The sequence below is a fragment of the Tursiops truncatus genome, chromosome 17 (genome assembly GCF_011762595.2).
Source record: "Tursiops truncatus isolate mTurTru1 chromosome 17, mTurTru1.mat.Y, whole genome shotgun sequence".
Taxonomy (NCBI): domain Eukaryota; kingdom Metazoa; phylum Chordata; class Mammalia; order Artiodactyla; family Delphinidae; genus Tursiops; species Tursiops truncatus.
In genome coordinates, this window is record NC_047050.1 from 626,162 (window position 1) to 649,912 (window position 23,751).

General features: G+C 41.0%; 1 protein-coding gene across 9 annotated transcripts in view; it reads left to right on the plus strand.

Moving 5' to 3' along the window:
* The window catches only part of UBE2V2 (ubiquitin conjugating enzyme E2 V2), a 33,231-nt gene that overhangs the window by 3,874 nt on the left and 5,606 nt on the right, over positions 1–23,751 (plus strand). For 4 of the 9 annotated variants that reach the window (XR_004522900.2, XR_012327132.1, XR_004522901.2 and 1 more), the window contains exons 1-3: positions 3,267–3,363; positions 12,892–13,040; positions 17,602–17,727. Coding sequence is in view for 6 of the 9 variants with exons in the window: in XM_033843201.2 (XP_033699092.1) it covers positions 3,282–3,363; positions 12,892–13,040; positions 17,602–17,727 (357 nt within the window). In the remaining 3 variants the exon portion in view is untranslated. Of the gene's footprint in view, positions 1–3,266; positions 3,364–4,944; positions 5,063–8,089; positions 8,115–9,191; positions 9,209–12,534; positions 12,584–12,891; positions 13,041–17,601; positions 17,728–23,751 lie in introns of those variants that run through there. The other 5 variants (XM_033843202.2, XM_033843204.2, XM_073794382.1 and 2 more) reach the window with 5 other exon arrangements.

Sequence of the window (23,751 nt, forward strand, 5' to 3'; positions counted from 1 at the left end):
TTTCTTTGCTGGACTTTCACCTTTGTTGGCTATTTTTATGGACTGTCACTGGTAGACAAGGAGGCAACTCTATTCCATGCTTTGCTCTCTGTTAACTGAGTAAGAGAAGCGCAGTGAGCCTCAGGTACACACTGAAAGCTGTGAAGTGCTGGCTGCTGGTCGGGACTGCTCGTCTGTCACTCACATGGTGACCTGTGGACTGAGGAGCTAGCAGCCACGTGTGAGCTCTGTGCGCGTACTCATTGCGTACCATGGAGACTGGAGTCTGAACCCTGTTGTTGGGGGACTGGTGTCTCGCTAAACCGTGGTAACTGAAAGTCACGCGTGTGGAAACCATGAAAAGCGGAGATTGCCCATATGTGGAAACATCCACTTAGCAAGTATTTGGGGAGCTGTTTGACGCAAAACTTCAAAATGGATGTGAGGTATGTAGACTAGAACAAATGGAATGAAATCCAGTGTTCAAAAGTTTGTTTCAGGGGCTTCCCTGGTGGCGCAGTGGTTGAGAGTCCGCCTGCCGATGCAGGGGACGCGGGTTCGTGCCCCGGTCCAGGAAGATCCCACATGCCCTGCGCGTCCGGAGCCTGTGCTCCGCAACGGGAGAGGCCACAACAGTGAGAGGCCCGCGTATAAAAAAGTTTGTTTCAAAAATAGTTAACTGTTTTAAAAGAGCAGATGTATTTATAAGTAAATCTTTGAGATATTATTGTAAGATGGGACTTCAGGACTGGGTTTGGAAGTGTATTCTTGTTTACACAGTCTTTGCTGACTTGTGTAAGAGCAGATGTTATTTTCAGTTTAAGTTGGAACTCAGCAAAGTTTGAAACTACAGAAGGGGAGAGAGGTCCTTATGGCTTGTATAGGTCCTTACACATATATGGGAATAGTAGTGCTCATGGAAAGTACATTATGAATCATTTAGGCTCTAGGCAAAGTATATTTTATAGATGAGCGCTATCTAGATATGAAATGACTTTCACAAGATTATTTAGCTAGATGCTGAGTCCAGAGCTAGTTTCGTGATTACAGGTTCTTTGATTCTGCTTCTGTATCACGCTGTGTTCTATAAACTTTTTGGTTGCTTCATGTAAGTGGAATCATACAGCATTTGTCTTTGTGACTTATTTCTCACCATAATACTCTCTAGGTCCATCCATGTTGTCGCAGATGGCAAGATTTCATTCTTTTTTATGGCTGAATGGTATTACAGTGTATTTGTGTGTGTGTGTGTGTGTGTGTGCACGCACGTGTGTGCACCTTCCACATCATCTTTATCCATTCATGTATTGATGGGAACTTACGTTGCTTGCATATCTTGGCTATTGTGCATAATGCTGCAGTGAACATAAGGGTGCATATATCTTTTTGAAATAGTGCTTTTGTTCTCTTCGGATAAATAGCCAGGAGTAGAATTGCTGAATTGTATGGTAGCTCTATTTTTAATTTTTTGAGGGCCTTCCGTACTGTTTTCCATAGTGGCTGCACCAATTTACATTCCCACCAACAGTGCACAAGGGTTCCGTTTTCTCCACATTCTTGACAACTTGTTTTTTGTTGTCTTTTTGATGACAGCAGTTCTGACAGGTGTGAGGTGGTGTCTCATTGTGGTTTTGATTTGCATTTCCCTGATGATTAGTGATGTTGAGCACCGTCTTTTCACGTGCCTGTTGGCCATCTGTGTGTCTTTGGAAAGATGTCTTATTCAGATCCTCTGCCCATTTTTTAAATCAGGTTGCTTTTTTGGATGTTGAGTAGTATGAGTTCTTTGTATATTTTGGATATTAATCCCTTATCAGACGTAGTGTTTGCCAATGTCTTCTCCCATCCTGTTGGCTTCCTTTGTGTTATGTTGATAGTTTCCTCCACCGTGCCAAGCTTTTAGTTTGATGTAGTCTCATTTGCTTATTTTTGCTTTTTTTCCCCTTGCCTGAGGAGACATCCAAAAAATTATTGCTAAGACTGGTGTCAAAGAGCATACTGCCTAAGTTTTCTTCTAGAAATTTTAAGGCTTCAGGTGTTACATTTAAGTCGTTGATGGATTTTGAGTTTACTTTTGTGTGTGGTGTGAGGGAGTAGTCTGGTTTGATTCTTGTGCATGTAGCTGTCTGGTTTCCCCAGCACCATTTATTGAAGTCACTGTCTTCATTGTATGTTCTTGTCTCCTTTGTTGTAGATTAATTGCCCACATAAGTGTGGGTTCATTTCTGGTTTGCCCGTCTTAAAAAATTTGCGTTATTTGTCTCTTTATTGTTGAGTAGTAAGAGTTCTTATATATTCTAGATACAAGTTCCTTATTAGATGTACGGTTTGTAAATATTTTCTCTCTGTAGGTTTTTTGGTTTTTTTGATGGTATCCTTTGAAACCCCAAAGTTTTAAATTTTGATAAAGTCCAATTTATCTATTTTTTTCTACTTTATTAAGATGAAAAGTCTGGCTTTTGGTATGTACTTCATCGTCTACCTGACTCTTTGTTTTAAAAACATCATGTTGACATATGTAAGTTCTAAGTGATGGTCTGGTTATGATTATTATACAGGATTACCACATGACAGAGGGTAGGAGTCTAAGCCCTGCCTTGCCAGGTGTGAGGTTTAATGTTACATTAACAGAGTTATATAGCCAGATAGCAGGCATGCTTCAAGCAGTTTATTCTTTGTATGTAATTATGCCATAGATTTTTTTCAGTCTAGTGACTGGAATGTTACTGAAAAGTACCAACAATGCATAGCTTGGTTTACTGTTTGTTATTCATGGTAGTGTCACCTGCTAACTAAATTATCAGTTACAGCTTACTAAACAGTATTGATGTAAGTGGTTGTTTCCTGAGAGGATATACTTAAGTTATTGAAAAGTTTTAAATTTTCTCAAGTGTTCACCCTGCCAGCAGTGACTTGGCGGGATACTTCCTTTGCTTCTAACTGCAGCTCCCTGGTGCCACAGGAGAGCCCCTGTACCCTGTAGGTGGTCTCCGGGAGGGAGAGGGGGAGGTGTGCCAGTCCTCACTCCACTTGGAAGTTCCTGCTGGAGAGGAAGCAGAGTATGTTGTGGTTCACCTAGCTTTCTGCCACTCCCGAGCTTATTCTCAGGGAGGCATTCCTTCTGAGTTCTGAAGTAAACATTGCTCGCAGGTTTCCTGGAGAATATTAAGTAACTCGGTTCTCCCTGGTTAGTCTGCCTCATTGAGATAGCAGTAGTGTTCTGAGCAAAATCTCTTGAGGTAGCTTATTGCATTTGAATGCGTCCGCCTACGTGGTTGTCCTCACCCATCACCACCGCCAAGATGCTGGGGAAAGGATTCAGTGTTCAGAATCGGCATCACCTGCTTCAGGACTGGCCCGTGTGTGTCGACAGAAAGGTTGAAAGTAAGCGTCTGCCATAAACGCACCACGTGTTTATTGAGTGCCTCCGATGTTGTCATTTCCTTATGGTGCAGTTTCTATGTGAGTGATTTAATAATGAGAAAACAAATGGCTCAAGTCAAATCTAGCTTTCCCCCTTTGTGTATGATGATGTTTTACTTTTAAATTTTGTTTTGAGTTTACTTTTCTGAAGTGGAGCGGTACTAAAAGGGTATTTTGTGTTCAAATACTTTCATTAAATAAACACATGAAGCTGCATATTTTCTCCTTATCTGAGTTAGTATACAGCACATAGGCCGTAAGAAGAGTTGCAGAATTTTGGGAGAGTGGCTGGGGACAGAGTGGTTTTGGCTGTCACCTAAAGAGTACCAGTAGCATGGTTCACATTCTACTGCACATAATGCAGCTTCCATACCACGGGTTCGAGGCACTTTGCAAATCCTTTAATCCAGAGGATTTGTGTTTGAAGGTATAGTACAGATGCTTCAGATGTACGTTTGATTTGAAATTTTTTTCAGATTTATTTTCATCTGCCATATTTCATCAATTCTAAGACAAATTTTAATATCTGAAATGGATATATGGCTTCAAACAGTGATTTATTCCCATGATTTGGGGGCTGACTTTGTGGTTTTGCCAGTCTCCCTTCACCTGACGGTGGGCTGGGCCTTGTGCCCAGGTGCCTTGGTTCTAGTCCACATGGCCACTCCAGGTGCTCTGTTTGGACTTCCTCGCATCCCAGTAGTGTCTGGGAGGTCAGAATTTGTATGGTGGTTGGCTTCCAAGAAAACCAAACAGAAGCTATAGGGCTCTGACGAGGCTCGTCCCAGCCCAGAACCGCACTAGCATTGCGTTCTGTCAAACAAGTGGCAAGGCCAGCCCAGAGTCGGGGGGAGGGGAGTAGCCCTGGCCTCTGACCAGGAGGGCGCGTGCCTGGAGACAGGAGACAGGTTGTTCACAGCTGGCTACACTCCCTGTGCTTTGTTCTTGAGGGTGGATTTCACAGACTGGAGTATAAATCAAAGTGTATAAATATTTTAAAATTCTTGTTATATTTTGTCAAATTCCCTCTTCAGCAAGGTGTAGTCAATTTCCAGTGATGTGTAAGGATGGATAAATGTAGTCTATCCACTGTCTTGCCGGCATTGTGTTTACTGTGCTTTTAATTTTATTTTTTGATGGGAGTACAGTAATGTCATTTTTTTTTTAAAGGCTGCATGTTTTTCTTATTTTCTCTTTTGGTTCATTTTCTTTTTTTTTTTTAACATCTTTATTGGGGTATAATTGCTTTACAATGGTGTGTTAGTTTCTGCTGTATAACAAAGTGAATCAGTTATACATATACATATGTTCCCATATCGTTCCCTCTTGTGTCTCCCTCCCTCTGGTTCATTTTCTTGTTGGATTATCAGTTGTATTTCATATCTGTCTATGAAATACATATTATCCATTTACTACTTCAGTGTAACTGGTTATTGATGATATAGAGTTTTAATATTTTAAAAATCAACTTAAAATTTTTATACCTTATGTTTATTACTTTTTCCCTTTTGCTTTTTTTGCTTTTTGTTTTTGACTTCTTAGGAAAGGGTCATGTCTGATGTTCTGAAACAGTCCTCCAGATGGAATTCAGGAATCCTAAACTTGGGAGGAGCTTTAGGAATAACGTGGTTCCGCAAGGGTTCTGAAGCTGAGGATGGAGGTGGGGCAGAGACGTGGGGACAGGATTTCTCCTTTCTCTCCAGTCCAGCCGGACCCCTCCTGAAGTAGGCTTCGATGTGTGGGTCAGTGAGCTGGGTTGGGGTGGGCTCATGTAGTTTAGTCCCGCATTTTACATCAAAGTACGCAGAGTGGAAGAAAAAGACACTTTACCCAAAGTCACCTGTCTAGTTTTGTGATAGAGCAAAACTACTGCTTTAGGAAACTTTCCTGTTGCTTTTGTCATCTAAATGCCTCTCATACGCTGTGATTTCTGTGTCTTGCTGCCCTGATAGGCTGTCGACTCCATGAGGGCTGGGACTGTCAGTGTGAGATCCCACGGCCTAGCACAGTTTCTAGCTCGTGCTTGATGTTTAGTTTTGGTTATTGGAAATAAATAAAATCACAGAATTACAACAATAAAACGAACCACATTTTTCTTAGTGGAGGCATTTAAAGTTTTTTTCCCTGATTGCTCTTTCATCACAGCCGATGTTGTTCTCCCCTCTGCCCTCCTGTCCTTGAAGTCTGTGCTTAAACCCCTCCCTTGGTCTTCACCGCCGCAGGTGAAGTCTGAATTTGCAAGCACACCTGCCCTTCCAGGCAGTTTCTGGCTCTTTGCTCATTTATCCTCAACTGCCAGGATCTCCGTGAATGTTACCAGTTTCCTCCCAGAGTTGTACCAGTTTATGCCAACCTCAGCAGTGAATGAGCCTCCATCTCTACATCTTCGTCAAACCAAGTATTGCCAGACTTAATATTTGTCAGTCTGGTGGAGAGTCATTATGGTTTAATTCATGTTTCCCCTGATTACTGTTGAGGTTGAGCACCCTTTTTATATGTTTATTGTACATCCCTGTTTCCACTCCTGTGAACCTCCTTATTCACTGTTTTGTTTTCCTCGTTGAATCATAGGATGAATTCTTTGTATATTTTGGATGCTGACATTTCCTGGTTATGTTCCTCATAACAGTTTGTGGCTCTTTTGTCAAGTTGGTTTTTAAATTTTAGTCAAGTTTATCAATCTTCTGGTTTGTGCTTTTTTAAAAGAAATCCTTTCTTATATCCCAAGGTCGGAGGATATCATATATTTTCCTAAAGTCTTATGTTTTGCTCTTCACATTTAGGCATTTAATATGCCTAGGATTGATTTTCATGTATGCTGTGAGATAGGGATCGAATTTATTTTTCCATGTGGATAAAATTTTCTAACATCATTTACCGAACAGTCCAGTCCATTCTTTCCCTATTTTTTTGTTTTGAAATAATTTCAGGTTTGCAGAAAAGTTACATGAACAGTATGAGGAAATCCTACCCCATGCTAATTAAGATTTTTGCATGTGCTTGCGTGTGTACTCTCTTTCCCTCTTTCCCCGCCCCGCCACAGACACATTTTTTTTAATGAACCATTTGAGAATAAGTTATAGACATGCCCCTCTTCGCTGCTAAATACTTCACTGTGTATGTACTGAAGTCCAGGACGTTCTCTTACTTGACAATATAATTATCAAAATCAAAAAATTAACTTTGATACCGAACTTTTATCTCTGGGCCCTGTTCAGACTGCCAGTTTTCCGCTAATGTTCTTTAAAGCAAAATAATTACATATATATTTTTCTGGTACATGATTCAAGATTGGTCTTCTTTTAGTGTGGATTCCTGCTGACTCTTTCTTTCTTTCTTTCTTTTTTTTGATGTGGACCATTTTTTAAAGTTTTTATTGAATTTATTGCAGTATTGCTTCTGTTTTATGTTTTGGTTTTTTGGCCACAAGGTGTGTGGGATCCTAGCTCTGACCAGGGACCGAACCTGCACCCCCTGCTTTGGAAGGCAAAGTCTCAACCTCTGGATTGCCAGGAAAGTCCCCCTGCCGACTCTTAATGCTGCCTTTGTTACATATCCTGTTTTCATACATGGATGTATCTGTTTGGGGGCTTTCTTTTTCATTAGTTTGTCGATTCTTGCACTGACTTCACATTATCTTAATTACTTTCTTTGGCTGATGGGGAAGTCTTAATATCTAGGGAAGTTATCCCCTCTGTTTTCTTTTTCTTTAAAAGTTTTCTCCAAACTCCTGCTCCTTAAGTTTTCCATAAGAATATTAGGACTCTTTGTTCTGTTCCAAGAACAGTGCTATTGGAATTTCAGTTTAAATTGTAAGAATCTGTGGATTAGTTTGAGGAGAACTTATGTATTTGCAGTGAGTTTCTCATGTAGGCAGATGGCTCTGTTTATTCAGTTTTTTGACATTCTTTGCTTATGTTTTTTAATTTTCCCCACTGATGTCCTGAATATTTTCACCTACTCTCTTCCTGAATGGTTTCTTTTATGTTGCACCTGGAGAGTTTCTTCTTCAAGGAGACCTTCCTCGTCTGTTCTTTGGGGTTGGTTGTCCTTCCTAGGTGTCCCCAGAGGATGTTTTACTTTGTGTTGTTCTATCTCTTTAACTGTCCTCCTCTCATAGACTGTAAACTTCTTGAGGGCAAACAAAGGTTTTGGTCCTCCTGGTATCAAGTGCCTAGCATAGTAACTACGTCCAGTAGTCAAAGGTTTATTGAGTGAAGGGATGAATTAATGTAGAAGTAATGGATATGATCAAATAGGTTTCCCAGTGCTTTGATGCCTAATGCATGTTCCTCTACATGTGGTGTTTTCCTAATTTTGTTTCATCCCATTAAGGAAGAAAAGAATGTTAAAACCAAACAAATAATTTGAGTCTTAAATTTCTGAAAAATTAGAAAATATTATTCACAGAGAGCTTTTATAAATGCTTCTGTTAATATATAATTTTAAGCAATGCAAAATCAGAAGGTAAGTCCCTATTTCTTAGACTTGAATTTTAAAACTCTCTTTATGATGTTTTTGTTTATATAGTGAATTTCAACAGTATGTATATTTTGAAAAATATGTGTTTTAAGTCGTACACATTCTGAAGTTTCCCTGCTTTCTTTTTTATTTTCTGAAGTATGCAGTATACAGTAATGGAAACAGTTGTACTCATGCTGAGAAATGTGAATTTCACTTTTGACTCAGCTACTGGCTTGCCATGATCCTGAGTGAGTTACTTCATGTCTTTGATCTTTGTGAAAATGTGGATATATCTGCCCATCATACCTCAAAAGATATTTCCCTTATTCAGTTAGATGACTGTATGGGAAAGTACTTTGAAAAATACAAAATGACAGTTATATTATTTCCCTGGGTAGGGAAATATTTGCCTTCGCGCACACCCAGGTGTGTGATACATGGAAAGGCTCTTTTTACCAGCGTTCAGAGCAGGATTTATTTTTGGCAGTTGCCCCCACAGCTGGTCATGACATGTTCCTCCTCCCATCAGATTTGCAGGGCCAGGGATGTGCGTGCCATCCAGGACTGAGGGGAGGGAGTGAGAGTAATGGCGGGCAGCTTGGGCTTTGAGACTTGTTCCCTCCTCGCCTCCCCCACTTGCTCTCCATGTTTTCAGGGTGAACCTTGCAAAATCACTTTCTGTTGATCACAGAGATGCCTGAACATCAGCAGTTTCACTCGTGTGGCCCAACCTAGTAGTTTAAGCCTTAATTTTCTTACTTAGTGAAATGGTGATGTTAAAACAACATAAGGTAAAATTTAATGCTTCTGCCTGTAAAGCTTTTAGCAAATGTCTGTCACATAGGAGGTGCTCAATAAATATGTCCATTTTAACTAAGTCAGCCTGCTGGGAGTTTGCGGGGACTCCGAACTCCCAGAGTGGGATGGGAAGCAAGCACTCAGATTACAAGTGGGACTGTTCAGGAGTTCCATCTTAGCAGCGTGCCTCCTCAGGTGTGTCGAAGGGTGACAGAAGCCCAAGGGCCTAAGAGAACTCTGCAGGGGCAGTTACGCAGCCTGGCCGGCCCATAAGCTGGGCGCCCCGACACTGCCTCCCCTAACCTACCACCGCCACTCTGGGCGTGTAGTGCGGGGAGCTGGGGTGTTCGTGAGGACCAGCTACCTAGGGCTGGAAAGCAGATAAGATGGAAGAAATTCATTCTGTTTGTATGGGGGTTTTCCTTTCATTTCTGTAGGTGATGATGATTCACCTGGTCAAACAGTGTGAAAGGGTGTCCAGTGAAGTCCTGCCCACCCCGTTCCCCAACATGACTAATATTATTCGCCAGGACATTTAAAAATGGTACTTGATTATGCTTATATAGAAACATGTTTGTAAGTGAGGAAAAGAGCAAGTTACAAAATTATGAGTCATGATATCATTTGGGAAAAAACACAGAAACCATATATTACTATATATCAAAAGTAATCTGGAAAGAAAGAACACTGAAATGTTCATAGTTATTTATTTTGGGGTTTGCTACATCCCAGAGTGTAGAACTGGAATTCACCTGGCCCTCTTCAAAACTATACCACCTCATCTTTTTTTTTTTTTTTTTTTTAGTGTTATCAGAGCTTTCTTAATTTAGATGGTTGGTTGCAAAGTGATGTTAAATTTGCTTTGCTGTTATTTCTTATGTTTGTGTGGATAGATTGACAGATTTATTACTGTTTAAGGTTTTATTTGGGCTTTTTTCCTTATAACTGAAAAAAGTAAAAATATTTATGAGTTATAATTGGGAAATCCATGTTCCTAATAAACAGCATTTCAAGACTCATTCTAGTTTTTATTTGGCAGTGTTTATGCCTTTACTTTTGGTATTGTGGGAATTAAAGTTACATTTTTAGGAATCGGATAGCCTTGAGATTAAAAACTGGAAGCATGTTTTCTAGGTTGTTTGCATTCAGCATTTTGCTTTTGAATAATATTATTTTGGGTCTTACGTCTTATGAATGGAGGTTCATTGTAATGTAGTAAGGAGGAGACTAGATTAGTGGATGCCTGGAGACTTGGGTTTTTGACTTGGTTTGGTAACTAACTGGTAGTTAAGTGACTTTAGGATTATCACCTAACTTTTCCTGGTGAGAATTTTCTTTTCTCTAAAGAGTTAGGTTTTGGACTGGATGGTCTCTGAGGATTTTTTTCTTTTAATGAAGATCCCAGACTAAGGGATTAAAGTATTTAAAACTATTAAACAACAACAGTAATAACAACAACATGCACACATATACACGCATAGGAAAAAGGCAAGCAGAACTAATAGAAGGCGGCTCAGACATGGCAAGAGATCCAGAGGGCAGCTTATGTACACACTGCAACACTCACAGACCAACATCCCCATCTCGTGGTGTTTTCTCTTCACAGACATTAGTGCTTGGTTGAAATAAAACCAGAGTACTCTAGCCCTGAATTTAAAAATATAGCTCACTGGTGTTTGTTTTGAGTCTTATACTTTAAAAACAAAATAATCTTAGCTGCTATAATCTTTTAAATGTTAACATTGCCAATAACTGATCCATTAATCTTGGAACTGTTTCCCCAAATGCAGCATAGAGAAATGGTGAAAAGTTTAGCAGTCACTAGGTTTATCACTTTTATGGCACTTATGTAAAAAGAAACATTACTTTTACATTGTTTACTTTGTAGTTTTGGATGCGCATAAAGCTCACCTGACTGAATTGTTAATAAAAAGGAGGCAACAAAATTCAACACAAATTTAGAATTTTTCTTCGGGAATGACTTCATAATGGTAAGGGTAATCAGGGTCCTTTAAGAAGCCTTTAAAAAGCAAGTCAGTAGCAATAGATGGTGGAGATTCTGACTGTGCAGCTGCAGGGAAGAGCAGTTGTCCCAGTGTTATGTGCATAGAAACTTAGAGCTCAGGGGACTGTTTCCTGGGGGCCAACCTTCAGGACTGTACAGAGAGCTTGAATTCTCCCAAAACGTAGATGGAGGTGAATGGAAGTTTTTTGTAATTTTATTTAATATGGACACTAAACTGGTCATAGTCAACATTTATTCTGTTTAAGATAGATACCTTGTTTAATTTTCACAGTGGTTCTTTGGAGCAGAAGCCACCGTGGTCTCCCTTTTATAGATGAGAAAACGGGGCCGGGGCCCTTGTCTGGGAGGCAGCGGCTCTGGGAGCTGGCCTTGGGCAGCACCCACGATGCTGCCGGGATGGCTCGCTGTATAACCCACCGGTTAAGAGAGTGACTTTGGTCTAGAAACTGGGTTTTAATACTGGATCTGCCGCTTGTATGTGTGTGTGTGTGACCTTGGGTAGGTCACTTACTCTTCCAAACTTCAGTTTCTATAACTGTAAAATGAGTGCTTTTAGGATCAAATGGGATAATTTATTTAAAATAGCACACAGTGTACCCTGAACAAATGGTTATTACTAGTTATTGTAGTTGTGATAATGAGTACTCTTGTTTTTGTGATTTATAACAGCCCCATATTTCTGTGACCTAAGATTTTCAAGCCTTTTTTATGAAGCACAGTACATTAAGTGGCTAGTTTTTTTTTAATATAATTTATTTTATTTTTGGCTGCGTTGGGTCTTCATTGCGGTGCGCAGGCTTCTCATTGCGGTGGCTTCTCTTGTTGCGGAACACAGGCTCTAGGCGCACGGGCTTCAGTAGTTGTGGCTCGCAGGCTCAGTAGTTGTGGCGCACGGGCTTAGTTGCTCTGTGGCATGTGGGATCTTCCCGGACCAGGGATCGAACCCGTGTCCCCTGCATTGGCAGGCGGATTCATAACCACTGCACCACCAGGGAAGCCCCGTGGCTAGTGTTTTTAAGTTACAGTACTTATTGGCTTTCCATTATTTGTCCAGAAGCATTACTACAAATTAGTAACTGAAAGAGATGTTTTAGTTTCAGCAAGAGAGATAAGTTATACAAAATGACAGTCGCCTTAAAAGAGACGTCACTTTTTTTCCTGCCTCATGATTGTCTGTGTGCTTGCATGTGAGAGGGAGGGAAGGAGGGAGAGAGGCGGTGCTCCAGAGCCAGAAGGAGAGGGTCCTGATTTTTTTCAAGACTTGTGCAGTGGGCCTGGAGGGTGTTTCATGCTAGATGCTACTGAGAACACAGAAAACCACAGGGTCCATCCTCTAGAGAGGCCAGGCCAGTGATCCTAGGATAGGTTGTGATAAAGTGCACAAATCATGGTTGGTTCCAGGGGTTGGAGGTCAGAATGGTGGCAAAGACCAGGTTCAGTGAGAGTGAGGGAGTAGGGACCGTGAAAGGCTGGGGGTTCTAGGCAGAGAGGAACATTTCTGTGGTAAGACTTTAGAAATAAGTAGAATGAGGAGGTCTAAAGAAGTGGAGGTGTGAGAAAGGCTGTTGGATTGTGAAACTGTTGCTGGGTTGGGCCCAGATGAGAAGGACGTGTCTTAGGAAACATCCAGGAGGCTGGCTTTCCAGCCTCCAGCCTGCTGACGGGGGAGACGGGGCCCCCTGGTTATTAGGCAGCCAGCAGACTGGCTCAAGACCGAGGGTGGGGTCAGCATTCTCAAAATAGTACCTCTTAGTGCGTTTTTACAGATGGAACATAATTCTCTTCTTTGAAGATTACTGGAGAGTACATGCTAATGAAATGGAGCTTTTATGGACTTCCTGGTCACGCCTGTTTATTCGATGTCGTGTTCTTGGCTGAGGAACAGGAGTCTCAGTTATGGAAAAATAATGACTTACGATGATTCCCTTATGATTGATTTATGTCAGTTTAAAACTGATTGCTTAGGAATTTATATACATGTTCTGTACTGCTGTTAATGTTTGGAACAGTGCTTTCTTTAGCGTTTTCATTTTGAAGGGTTTTTAGAGTCAGCATTTTTGGGGGCAGAATGCTTTTTAAAGGGAATTTTGTCTTTTTGGGAAATAATTTTTAAAGGTTAATTTGGGAAAAGCTGAATTTGAATATGTGTAGCCCTTATAATTATGAGCTTTTTACATTTACATTGACATTCTTTTGTATAGGCGTTAAAGTTCCTCGTAATTTTCGCTTGTTGGAAGAACTTGAAGAAGGACAAAAAGGAGTAGGCGATGGTACGGTTAGCTGGGGCCTGGAAGATGATGAAGATATGACACTTACAAGGTGGACAGGCATGATTATTGGGCCACCAAGGGTCAGTGCTATAAATTACATATTTTTTTCTATTAATATTTATTGTCACTTTAGAGTAAGCATTTTATTTTATAATATTGATATTAAAATAAATAATTATGATAACTTTAACTGAAACACTTCCTCACCTTTTACTTATTTTGTATACATTTATTGATGCTTGATTTTCTGGAGGATTGGGGGGAAAAGACCGATACAATCATTGCTGCCAAAGTGTTTGCAGTTGAGTAGAGGAGAAGAAATGAAGACAAATGATAGATTCTGAATACGGCAGAGAAAGTTCACTGCGGGACTTTAGAATATGTTTCTTCTAGCTGGAATAATTGAGGAAAGCTGAACAGTGGAGGAAGTTGCCTTTGGAATGAGCCTTAAAGGACTGGCTGGTAGGATTTCAGAAGGTGGTGATGGGGATGGAGAACATTCCAGATAGAGAGGAGAAAAGGTGAGGAAATGGAGGGGTATTTGGGAAGAGCAAAGAGTGTATTTTGATGTAACATGTTACTAACCCGCTGTGTGTGTCATCAGGGTTTCTAAATTGGTTTGTGTTGAGTGCACATTGCTGTTGGCCAGTGACAGTTGACTCGCCATGGAAATGTTCTGGCCTCCATGTTTTCATCTATAAAATATGTAGACGAGGCTGATTCTTGCATGTTTTCTAGCATTGCTGGCAACAGACCTGTTGTTTTATTCTTAGGTCTTTCTCAAGTTTATGACTTTCTATTTTTACTCAAAATCTTTTTCAGACTCTGGGAAATTTTTTTCTGCGTTGCATTCCTTTACTCAAAGGCCCCATTTACTGCGCACCCTGCAGTGACTCTTGGAAATATGTATTGTATGTTTTTTGACTTGTTGGAAAGAACACAAATATGAAGGTTTTCTTAGTCTTTGGTTTTGTATATTGTTTGCTGCCTGTGATGGGAGCATTTCAACTGTTTTGCTGTTAGGTAGAGTTTAGATTTCCTCTTTATTTTTTCTAAAAGGAAAATGGTCAGGTAATTAGCAATGTTAACTTTAGAGAATGAATTAATGTATGTTTTGCATTTTCTGGTATTCCTTTGCAGAATTTGTGCACTCTGCTAAACTAACAAGTTGCCTCTTCCCTCCAGTGCTCTGATTTTTCCATAAGACATGTGAGGAAGGAAATAAAATCCTGATGGTTAGAATTCTTGATGTTTTATAACTTGGTATTTGTAATGAAAACCTTGATTTTCACTGCCTGTGAACAGTATCACCATATGGTCTTTTTGGTAAAAGTAAGTGCTTATAATAATGAGCATTCTTATCTAATGAACAGCTTGAAGATTGGACAGTCTGAACTGGGTGGAGTATACATTCGAAATGATTTACATTTGGTTTTTCTCCAGTCGCTACCTCTAAGAGACTTTAAGAGTGTTTTGGAGTTTGTGCATAAGACCCCCCATGATTTTGTGGGCTGCCCTGTAACCTAGTTCACAAGTCTCTCTCACCCGGTTGGGGTCATCAGCAGAACCCCCGAACTAGCTGTTTCCTGGTGTCACTGAACCACAGGAAGCTCGCTGGGTTGCTGTGCCCAGTGGGAGCCAAGGCTGCTGTAGGGTCGGATGGGGCTAGGCCTGCTTGCAGGGGGCGCAGAGACAGGATGCTGCCCCCTGCCGCTTTCTGCTGGTGGGGGTTGTCTTGGAGCCCCTTCCCCTTTCTGTGGAGCGGGAGGCACCCCTGAGAGGCCCTGTCCTTCCAGCCAGGCTTTCCAGCCAGGCTTCCCCGCCTGCTGAGGCCTGGGGGGCTGGGTGAGAGTGGGCGGTCCCAGCACTCATTCAGCTGCTCAGCTGCCTTTTAATAAAACCTGCAGGGGCGGCATCTCGGCTTAGTTGGTTTTTCTTTGGAAGGTGCCAGATTCAGAACAATTTTGTCCCCAGCTTTAGGGTAACAGGAGAATTCCTACCTCAGCATTCTGTTACTTGGTTAGTTGTTTCTCGGTTTTTTATATGTTTTTTATATGTTACTAAGATCCCTGGTTTTTTATGTTTTTCCACTATTTATTTGGATTTATATAATTAGCGATTTTGTTTTTCCATATATGTTTGTGTATTAAATTTTCTAAGCAGTATTTTTTAGCATTAGATGTTTAGTAACATTTCCAAGTTTCCTTATATGTATACTTACTTTAGAAGTTTTGAGAATTAAATGAATTAATAATTAGACAATAAGAGAGTATGTGTAGTACATAATTAATAAACATTAGTTCCTTTTACTACTCTCTTTGCTGTCACTCTTTTGTTAGACAACAGAAAGACTTGGCTGTTAATTTAAAATTCAAGGGTGATGAAATTAATCAAAGGTACCAAAAGTTAGGATGTTTAATCATTGTAGGCTAGCTTAGATTGAGGTATAATTTGCATATAGTGAAATGCATAGATATTACCATGATTTTCGACAAATGGAGCCTGTTACCCGCACCCATGTCAAGATACAGAACATGTCTGTGCCGCCAGAAATTCCCTGTGCCCCTCCCCGCCCTGCCCCAGTCACTACTCCCTACCTCCTAGAGTAGTCTTGTGTGTTGTAGGACTTCGTGCCAGTGGAATCGTGCAGTGTGTGTGCTTAGAGGCCCGCTTCTTTTGACTTGGCATATAACGTCTCGGGATCAGCTGTGTTGTTCCAAGAAGTGGGTAGTGGTGTGTTTCACAGAGATGCCACAGTGTGCTTATCGCTTCTCCTGATCACAGTACTCCCTGCCCATTACAAGTAAAGCTGCTGTGATTACAAGTCTTCTTGTGAACATAGGTTTGTTTCCATTTCTCTTGGATAAAATGCCTAGGAATGGAATTCCTACTTGGTGGGGGAGGTGTGTGCTTATTTATCTTTATAAGAAAATGCCATATTGTTTCCAAAATGATTATACCATTCCCTACAACCAGCAAAGTATGAGAGTTCTAGTTGTTTCCATGTACTTTGAGTATTTTTAACAATATGGAATTTGTCAGGGGCTATTTAAGAAAAATTTTTTTCCTTTTATTTCTTTTTTTATTGAAGTATAGTTTACAATGTTGTGTTAGTTTCAGGTGCACAGCAAAGTGATTCAGTTATACATACATATGTATCTATTTTTTTTCAGATTCTTTTCCCTGGTAGGTTATTACAAAATATTGAGTATCGTTTTCCCTGTGCTCTACAGTAGGTCCTTGTTGGTTATCTATTTTATGTATAGTAGTGTGTATCTGTTAACCCCAAACTCCTAATTTACCCCTCCCCCTGCCACTTTCCCCTTCGGTGACCATAAGTTTGCTTTTTATGTCTGTGAGTCTGTTTCTGTTTTGTATATAAGTTCATTTGTATCATTTAAAAAATTATTATTATTTTTAACGCAAGTTTTCTAGAGAGGCTGCTGTGCATGTGATTGGAGAACGACAGACCAGATGATTTCCTTGACCTTTAGTCCTGTTTAAACCTCTCCAGGTCCTGGGCATATTATTAATATATGTTTGCTGTTAAACTTGGATGAGTTTTATCCAGCTGTTTCTTTTTTAAAATATTGAAATATATAATAATATATGTATAAGATTGTTGTATACATTTTAAATTACGGTAGTTTAATAACCCAGACCTGACCTCCGCTTGGGAGAACTCTTACTTAAGGGAGAGGAAGCTGTGGATCAGTTGGGGTAAGTGAAATCTATAGATGGTTAACTTCTTTTTTCCCATGTTTATACAGGAATCAACAGGTATGAAATTTGTCACTTCCATTTATTTTTTTACTTTCTTGTTTTAATTGAACACTAATAAGTTTACCTAGTGAACAGAAGCCATAAGGATAAAGAAGAGTTAATTATAGGCATGAAAGTAAGCCTTGAAAAATCTAAAAGCATTAAGTCTGGTAGCTTTAAAGTGGCTGTTTTATAATATGGTAATGTTCAACTTCTCGATTAAGAAACCCTGTTTTTAAATGATGTGGAAAAATAAAAGTTGGGTATTGTATCTCTGAATTTAGATAATGGAATTTAATGGACAACAAAATTAATGAAGTAGTAATGTAAATGTAACTAACAAGAGGCATGAATTAATTGTTCTAGTGCTGGACAATGGTATAATATGGTGTTTATACCAGAAGATATATTGATTGCTGTATAAATGGGGTAACCATATAATTTATTGTCCAGCCAGACCCTTTTGAGAATGAAATGAAGTATTATTAATAATTAATACAGGAGCAGTAAGAATAAACAGAATTGTCCTGGAAAAATGGGAACCTTTATATATGTGTGACACAGGTCAAGCCACAATATGGACTTTTTAGTAAAATCTGAATTTAAGTGGTCTGTTTTTTCCTTTTAATTTGTTATAGGCATTGTCTGTGCCACAGAAGCAAGTTCTGATCATTTTGATGTTACTTTGTAGAATTATTTAATTTTGTGAAATCTCTACTTTTAAGTGTGCTTGCTGCCTTTTTTCTAGCCATATAGATCAAATAAATGCATAGAAAAGTAAATTCTTGGCCATACAAGTGGCCATATTAAGTACATTTACATTGTACTTTCCCTCTTGATCAGCACTTCAATATTATTATTATTATTTTTGCCTTCCAGACAAATTATGAAAACAGAATATATAGCCTGAAAGTAGAATGTGGACCTAAATACCCAGAAGCACCTCCATCAGTTAGATTTGTAACCAAAATTAATATGAACGGAGTAAATAATTCCAGTGGAATGGTAAGTTAAAGTAGTCATTTTATTCTTACATAACCTATAAATATATAGTCAGGAGAATGTTAAAACAACAACAACAAAAGGACCTTTGTTTAGCGGAAAGTCTAAAACAGTTTATCTCATGTTGTTTTTCTCTTTTGAATGGACCTTTCCTTAAGAACCTTTATGTACTAGCCTAGATAGAGGTGAGGGTTTTATTAATTGCTTCAGTAGTCATATTTCAGCTGAATCCTTGTTTGGTGATAAGAAAGTCATTATTTCTCTTTGAATTAACATTTTTCTTTAGGGTTAAGGTACATTGGTGAGATTAAAAGGATGGATATTCATGAAGAGGAGGTTTTTCTTTGAGGAACAAGTATGTCTGTACGGGAACAGACAGTCGTGGTTGAGCATGGTTGTTTAAAGCAAATAAATCAAAATGATGTGCTCTGCCTGACTCACAGAAGGAAGTGAGCGGAAATAATTTCCAGTACGAGTCTTAGGTTCATACGAGTACTAGAACTTGAAGCGAAGGCTCTTGAGGTGCCGTGTTGAGAGCACCCTCACATGCAGAATACGTGTTAGGAAGCATGATAACGTGATGATAGCATGAACATCATCTGTCATAGGAACAGAACGTTACCTTAACTTCTGTGTGCGCCTACTCATCCCATCCCCGTGTTCCCTTTCCCCAGCAATGGTAATTAACACCTGGAGCATTTCTTTTGTGTTCTGTCACTTTTTCTTTATAGTTTTAGCCCAGGTGTCACATCTGTACAGCTAGCCTTCCTTCCTCTCTCCCTCTTTCCTTCTCTTTCGTCCATCATCCATCCCACACCATGAGTTTATACCATCATCTCCAGTTCTGTTCCAACACTGCAGGGTGTTTTTCAGATTTCATCCTTTCTAAGCTTGTAGTTCTTGCCTTCAGTGGTGAGAAACCTGCTTTCTGTTGCCCAGTGTGTTTACCTGCATGTGCTCAGTCCCCCTGTGTGAAAGCACACTTCCAGCAGCAGGCTGGGTCCTGGACACACAGCTGGCCGTCCGGCCCCCACCCCACCCCAGGGCTCCAGGTGGGCTGGCTCCTCCCTGCTGGGTGCACCGGACAAAAGCATGACCCTGACTGGAGGAGCGCTATTGGGCATCTCAGCCCTGGACCTGCTGGGCCACTCCCATACCTCCCTGCGTGCGGTGCGTGCGGGGCGCCAGCCGGTGCTGGGCCCTGAGAGTCCTCCCTGCCCTGCCTGCTAGGGCATCAGTCCATGGACATTTATTGTACAATGTGTTGATGCGTTCAGGTGTATAATCATCTTATCTTGTGGTTTCTATCTTTACACGTGTTTCTTGTTTCTTGCCTACTTTTGAAATGGCCATTCTCGATTCTTTTCATTGTTTCTGTTCTTCCAGTGGTTATTCTAGAAATTACAGCATGCATGCTTAACTATTTCTGTGTCAGTAATATTAGGAGATGTGATGGAAGGAGGATTACAAAACAGTTTGAATTTACAGAAGGGATATTGTTTAGGGAATTTCTTTTATGACATACAATTTTGCCTTTATGAGGAAGACATTTTTGTGAAATTTCTTTACCAGGAATAGCTGTTCTTCACAACTGCTGGTTTGTTTTCATATTATAGACTCTGCAAATTAGGTAATTCATAGTGAGTTCTACATTGTTGTGGGAACTAGGAAATTCAGGATTAAATTTCAGACCTGCCTTACGAGCTCATCTGATCTCATTTTGGACATTATGCGTCCTTCTCTGCCTCTCCTCCTTAAACCCTCTAGCATTAAGGTCTGTTAGTCTTTGTTGAAAATGTAACTCGAGTCCGATTTTACTTTTCTCCTTACGTTGCCACCGAGTGAATATTAGCCATCATCTCTTGTCTGGGCCCTGCACAGCCTCTCTGATTCTCCTGCTTTACCTCCCCCAGTCTTTACAAAGCAAGCAGCAGAGGGATCTTTCTGAGGCACAGGTTGTGTCCTGTCGCTTCTGTGCTTTAAAATCCTGCAGTGGCTTCAGCCACACGTGCACACTCTCTGCCCTGGCTCCCTGGGGGCTCACGGTGCTCGCGGCCCTGCACACCTTTCCTTTCGCCTCAAGACCGTTGCACTTTCTGTGCTTCCAGGGTGGACATCCTTACGGACTCTTTCTTCACTTCGCTGTGTAAGTGTCACTCTCAGAGAGTTCTGTCCTGACTCCCAGTCTGAACTGTGTCTGTTTTGTTACTCTGCTACAGTCACTCTTTTATTCTTCCCCTTTGTAGCAGTTACTGTAAATTATCATTTTTCTCTTTGTTTTTATTTTTGGCGTTTTTAAAAGAATTGTTTCTAACACACAGGCAGGTTTTAGAGAATGATGTAACCAACATCCTCCACTTACCCTCCTCAAATCTTAACCTTTTTGTCTTATTTGTAACAGGTCTTTTTTTAAAGAAAGACTGCATTATACAGAGTTAACTTTGTGCCTTTCCCGGTTTCCCCTTTCTCTTTCCTCAGAGGTGGTTCCATCTCAGATTTGGCATTTATCGTTTCACGCATGGTTGTGTTTTTACTGTGCACGTTTGTGTATGCTTCTATGTTGTATCCCTTTTGTGTGGACTCATATGTCAGTGACTTTTTTTTTTTTTTTTTGCGGTACGCGGGCCTCTCACCGTTGTGGCCTCTCCCGCCGCGGAGCACAGGCTCCGGACGCGCAGGCTCAGCGGCCGCGGCTCACGGGCCCAGCTACTCCGCGGCATGTGGGATCTTCCCGGACTGGGGCACGAACCCGTGTCCCCTGCATCGGCAGGTGGACCCTCAACCACTGCGCCACCAGGGAGGCCCAAGCTCAGATTTTTTAAGATAAAAGTTTCTCCGTTAAATTGCTGTAGAACTCTCTAAAGGCTGCTCTGAATTTCTGTGTTTATCTTGTGGTGGACCAGTAAAAATCAGTGCAAGGCCTTGGGCTGTTCCGTGAAAGGTGATTTCAGTGGCCCTGCTCTAGGACGTTCACGTACAAGTAGGATGTCTGCTGAGGTGGGGTCTGGGTGAGGCTTGTCTTCAGCTTGACTGACTTCCGCCCGGGCTCTTCCAGGGTTGTCCATGTCTGTCATGCTCACTGTGTGTAAGTGCCTGGACTGTCCATCCCTACCAACGCTTCATATAGTCAGGCTGGAGTGGGGACCTGGAAGCAGAGAAATTAAGTCCTGGTTTAATTATTGGAGTGTAGGTGTTTGTATAGAGTGACTGGATTAGGCATCAGGTTTTCTTTTGATTGATATTCATTGTGGTTTGATTTGCATTCCCCTAGTTAGGCACCTTTTCACCTGCTTATTGGCCATTTTTTTTTACCCTCTTTGGAGAAATGTCTATTCAGAACTGTCTAAAACGACAAGGATTTATTGTCTCACAGTCTTTGTGGGCTGGGACTGTGGCCCAGGGCCTTTCACAGGGCTGCAGCCCACATGCCAGCCTGTGCTGTGGTCTCTGCTGAAAGCTCGACTGAGGAAGGATGCAGCCCTGGCCTCACTCACGTAGGTGTTGGCAGTAGTCAGGTTCTCAGTCAGCCTTCAGTTCCTTATACACTATAGCCAGAGGCCACAGAGCAGTTCACAGCACAGCAGCTGGTTTCCGTCTGCAAAGCAGGGGAGTGAAAGCAAGAAAGAGCAGGATGGAAGCTGGAGTATTTTTGTAGCTTAACGTCAGAAGTCATATCCCAGCGTTCTGTCCAGCCCACACTCCAGGGAGGGGTCACATAGGACGTGAATGTCAGGAGTTGAAGATCTTCGGGAACCATCACAAAAGCTGCTGTCTTAGTTTGACTGCTGTCACAGAAAGACCCTAAACTGGGGCTAGTTTGGACAGCAGAGATTATTTCTCACAGGCTGGAGGCTGGGAAGTCTGAGATCAGGGTTCCCACGTGGTTGGGTTCTGGTGAGGACCCTCCTTCTGGGCTGCAGATGACTGACTTCTTGCTGGGTCTTCACGGGGAGGACAGAGCAAGTTCCAGTCTCGTTCTCTCCTAATCCCATCGTGGTGGCTCCACCCTTGGGTCCTCACCTAAACCTATTGATAATTACTTCCCAAGGTCCTCAGCTCCTGGTACCTTCCCATGGTGGTCAGGGTTTCAGCGCATGAGTTTTGGGGGACACAAACATGCAGTCCATAACAGTTGTCTGCCGCGATCCACTTTGCCCACATTTTAATTGAGATATTGAGCCTTTATTATTAAGTTCTAAGAGTTCTTAGTTTACTGAACAAGAGCCCCTTGTCAGGTATATGATTTGCATGAATTTTGTTTCATTCTGTGGGTTGTCTCTTTGTTTTCTTGATGTTTTCAACACAAAAATTAAAAAATTTATATAGCCAATTTGTCTACTTTTTCTTTCATTGAAAGTATTTAGTTGTTATATCTAAGAAACCATTGTCAAATCCAATGTCACAGAGATTTACTCCTGTTTTTTTCTAAGAGTTTTATTGTTTCAGCTGTTAATTTAGGCCTTTGATCCATTTTGAGTTAAGGGTCCAGCTCCATTCCTTTGCATGTGAATGTCCAGTTGTCCCAACACCGTCTATTGAAGGGACTGTCCTTTCCCCATGGTTGACACACTTGTCAGAGATCTTTTGACTGTACGTGCATGGATTTACTTCTGGGTTCTCAGTTGTATTCCATTCCATTGATCTGCATTCTCAGTCGTTTTCCATTCCATTGATCTGTATGTCCATCCTTGTGTGAACACCACCCTTTGTTTTTGTTTGGTTTGGTTTGTTTGTTTGTTTTGGCCACCTGCGCGGCATGCGGGATCTTAGTTCACTGACCAGGGATCGAACCCATGCCCCCTGCAATGGAAGTGCAGTGTCTTAACCACTGGACCGCCAGGGAAGTCCCACACCCTTCTTGATTACTGTAGCTTTGTAGTAAGTGTTCTTTTTCATATTGTTTCGGCTATTCTGGGTTCCTTGCATTTCCATATGAATTAAAGGATCAGCTTGTCCAGCTCTGCAAAAAAGAAAAGAAAAGAAAGGGCAGTTGAAATTTTGATAGGGATTGTGTGAAATCTGTAGATCAATTTGAGGAGGATTGTCGACGACTTTAAGCGTTCTGATCCATGTACATGGGATACTTTTGTCAACAGTTTTTTTTTACAGTATTCAGTGTGCATGGCCTACACTTCTGTTTCTTATCCTGTTGTAAATGGCATTGTTTCCTTGAGTTGCTTTGCAGATCATTCATTGCAAGCACACAGATGAGGTTTTGTTTGTGGATCCTGTACCCTGCAGCCTTGCTCTACTCGTTTATTCCCTCCAGCAGGTGCAGTTCCTTTAATGGCTGCCTTAGGATCTGTGTACAAGGCCACGGCATCTGCGCATAGAGATGGTTTCACTTCTTTCTTTTCAAAACCTTTAATTTCATCTTCTTGCCTAGTTGCCTGGCCAGAGCCTCCAGTTCAGTGTTGAGTAGCAGTGATGGCAGCAGATGTCCTTGTCTTGTCTTATCGCAGGAGGAAAGCTTTCAGTCCTTCACCATTGAGTGTGCTGTTAGCTGTATATTTTTTGTAGGTGCTCTGTATTGGGTTGATATACCTAGTTTGTTGAGTGTTTTTATCATGAAAGGTTGTTGGATTTTGTCAAAGCTATTTTGTGTCTGTTGAGATAATCATGGTTTTTGCTCTCTGTTCTGTTAATATGGTGTATTACATTGATTGATTTTTATATATTGAACCAACCTTGCCCTACTGGGATAAATCCCACTTGGTTATGGTGCATAATCAAATTCTTTATATGTTGCTCAAGGTCAGCCATAGGTGAGAGTTTATGGCCTTCTCAGGTCTTTTGAGCCTGTACAGCCCTGCACATGTGTGTCTTCTAGATTCACAGGCGTGTGTTGGAACTTTTCAAAGCCTCACTGGACATCTCATTTCCCAGCTTTCCTGTGAAGTATTTGGTCACCTTCCTGCTTTCCTCTTACCACCTCCTCGCCCAGCAGAGGTGTAAACAGTTTAAGCAATTTCTTTAATTTAAAAATTTTTTTATTTTTTATTGAAGTATATAGTTGATTTACAGTAT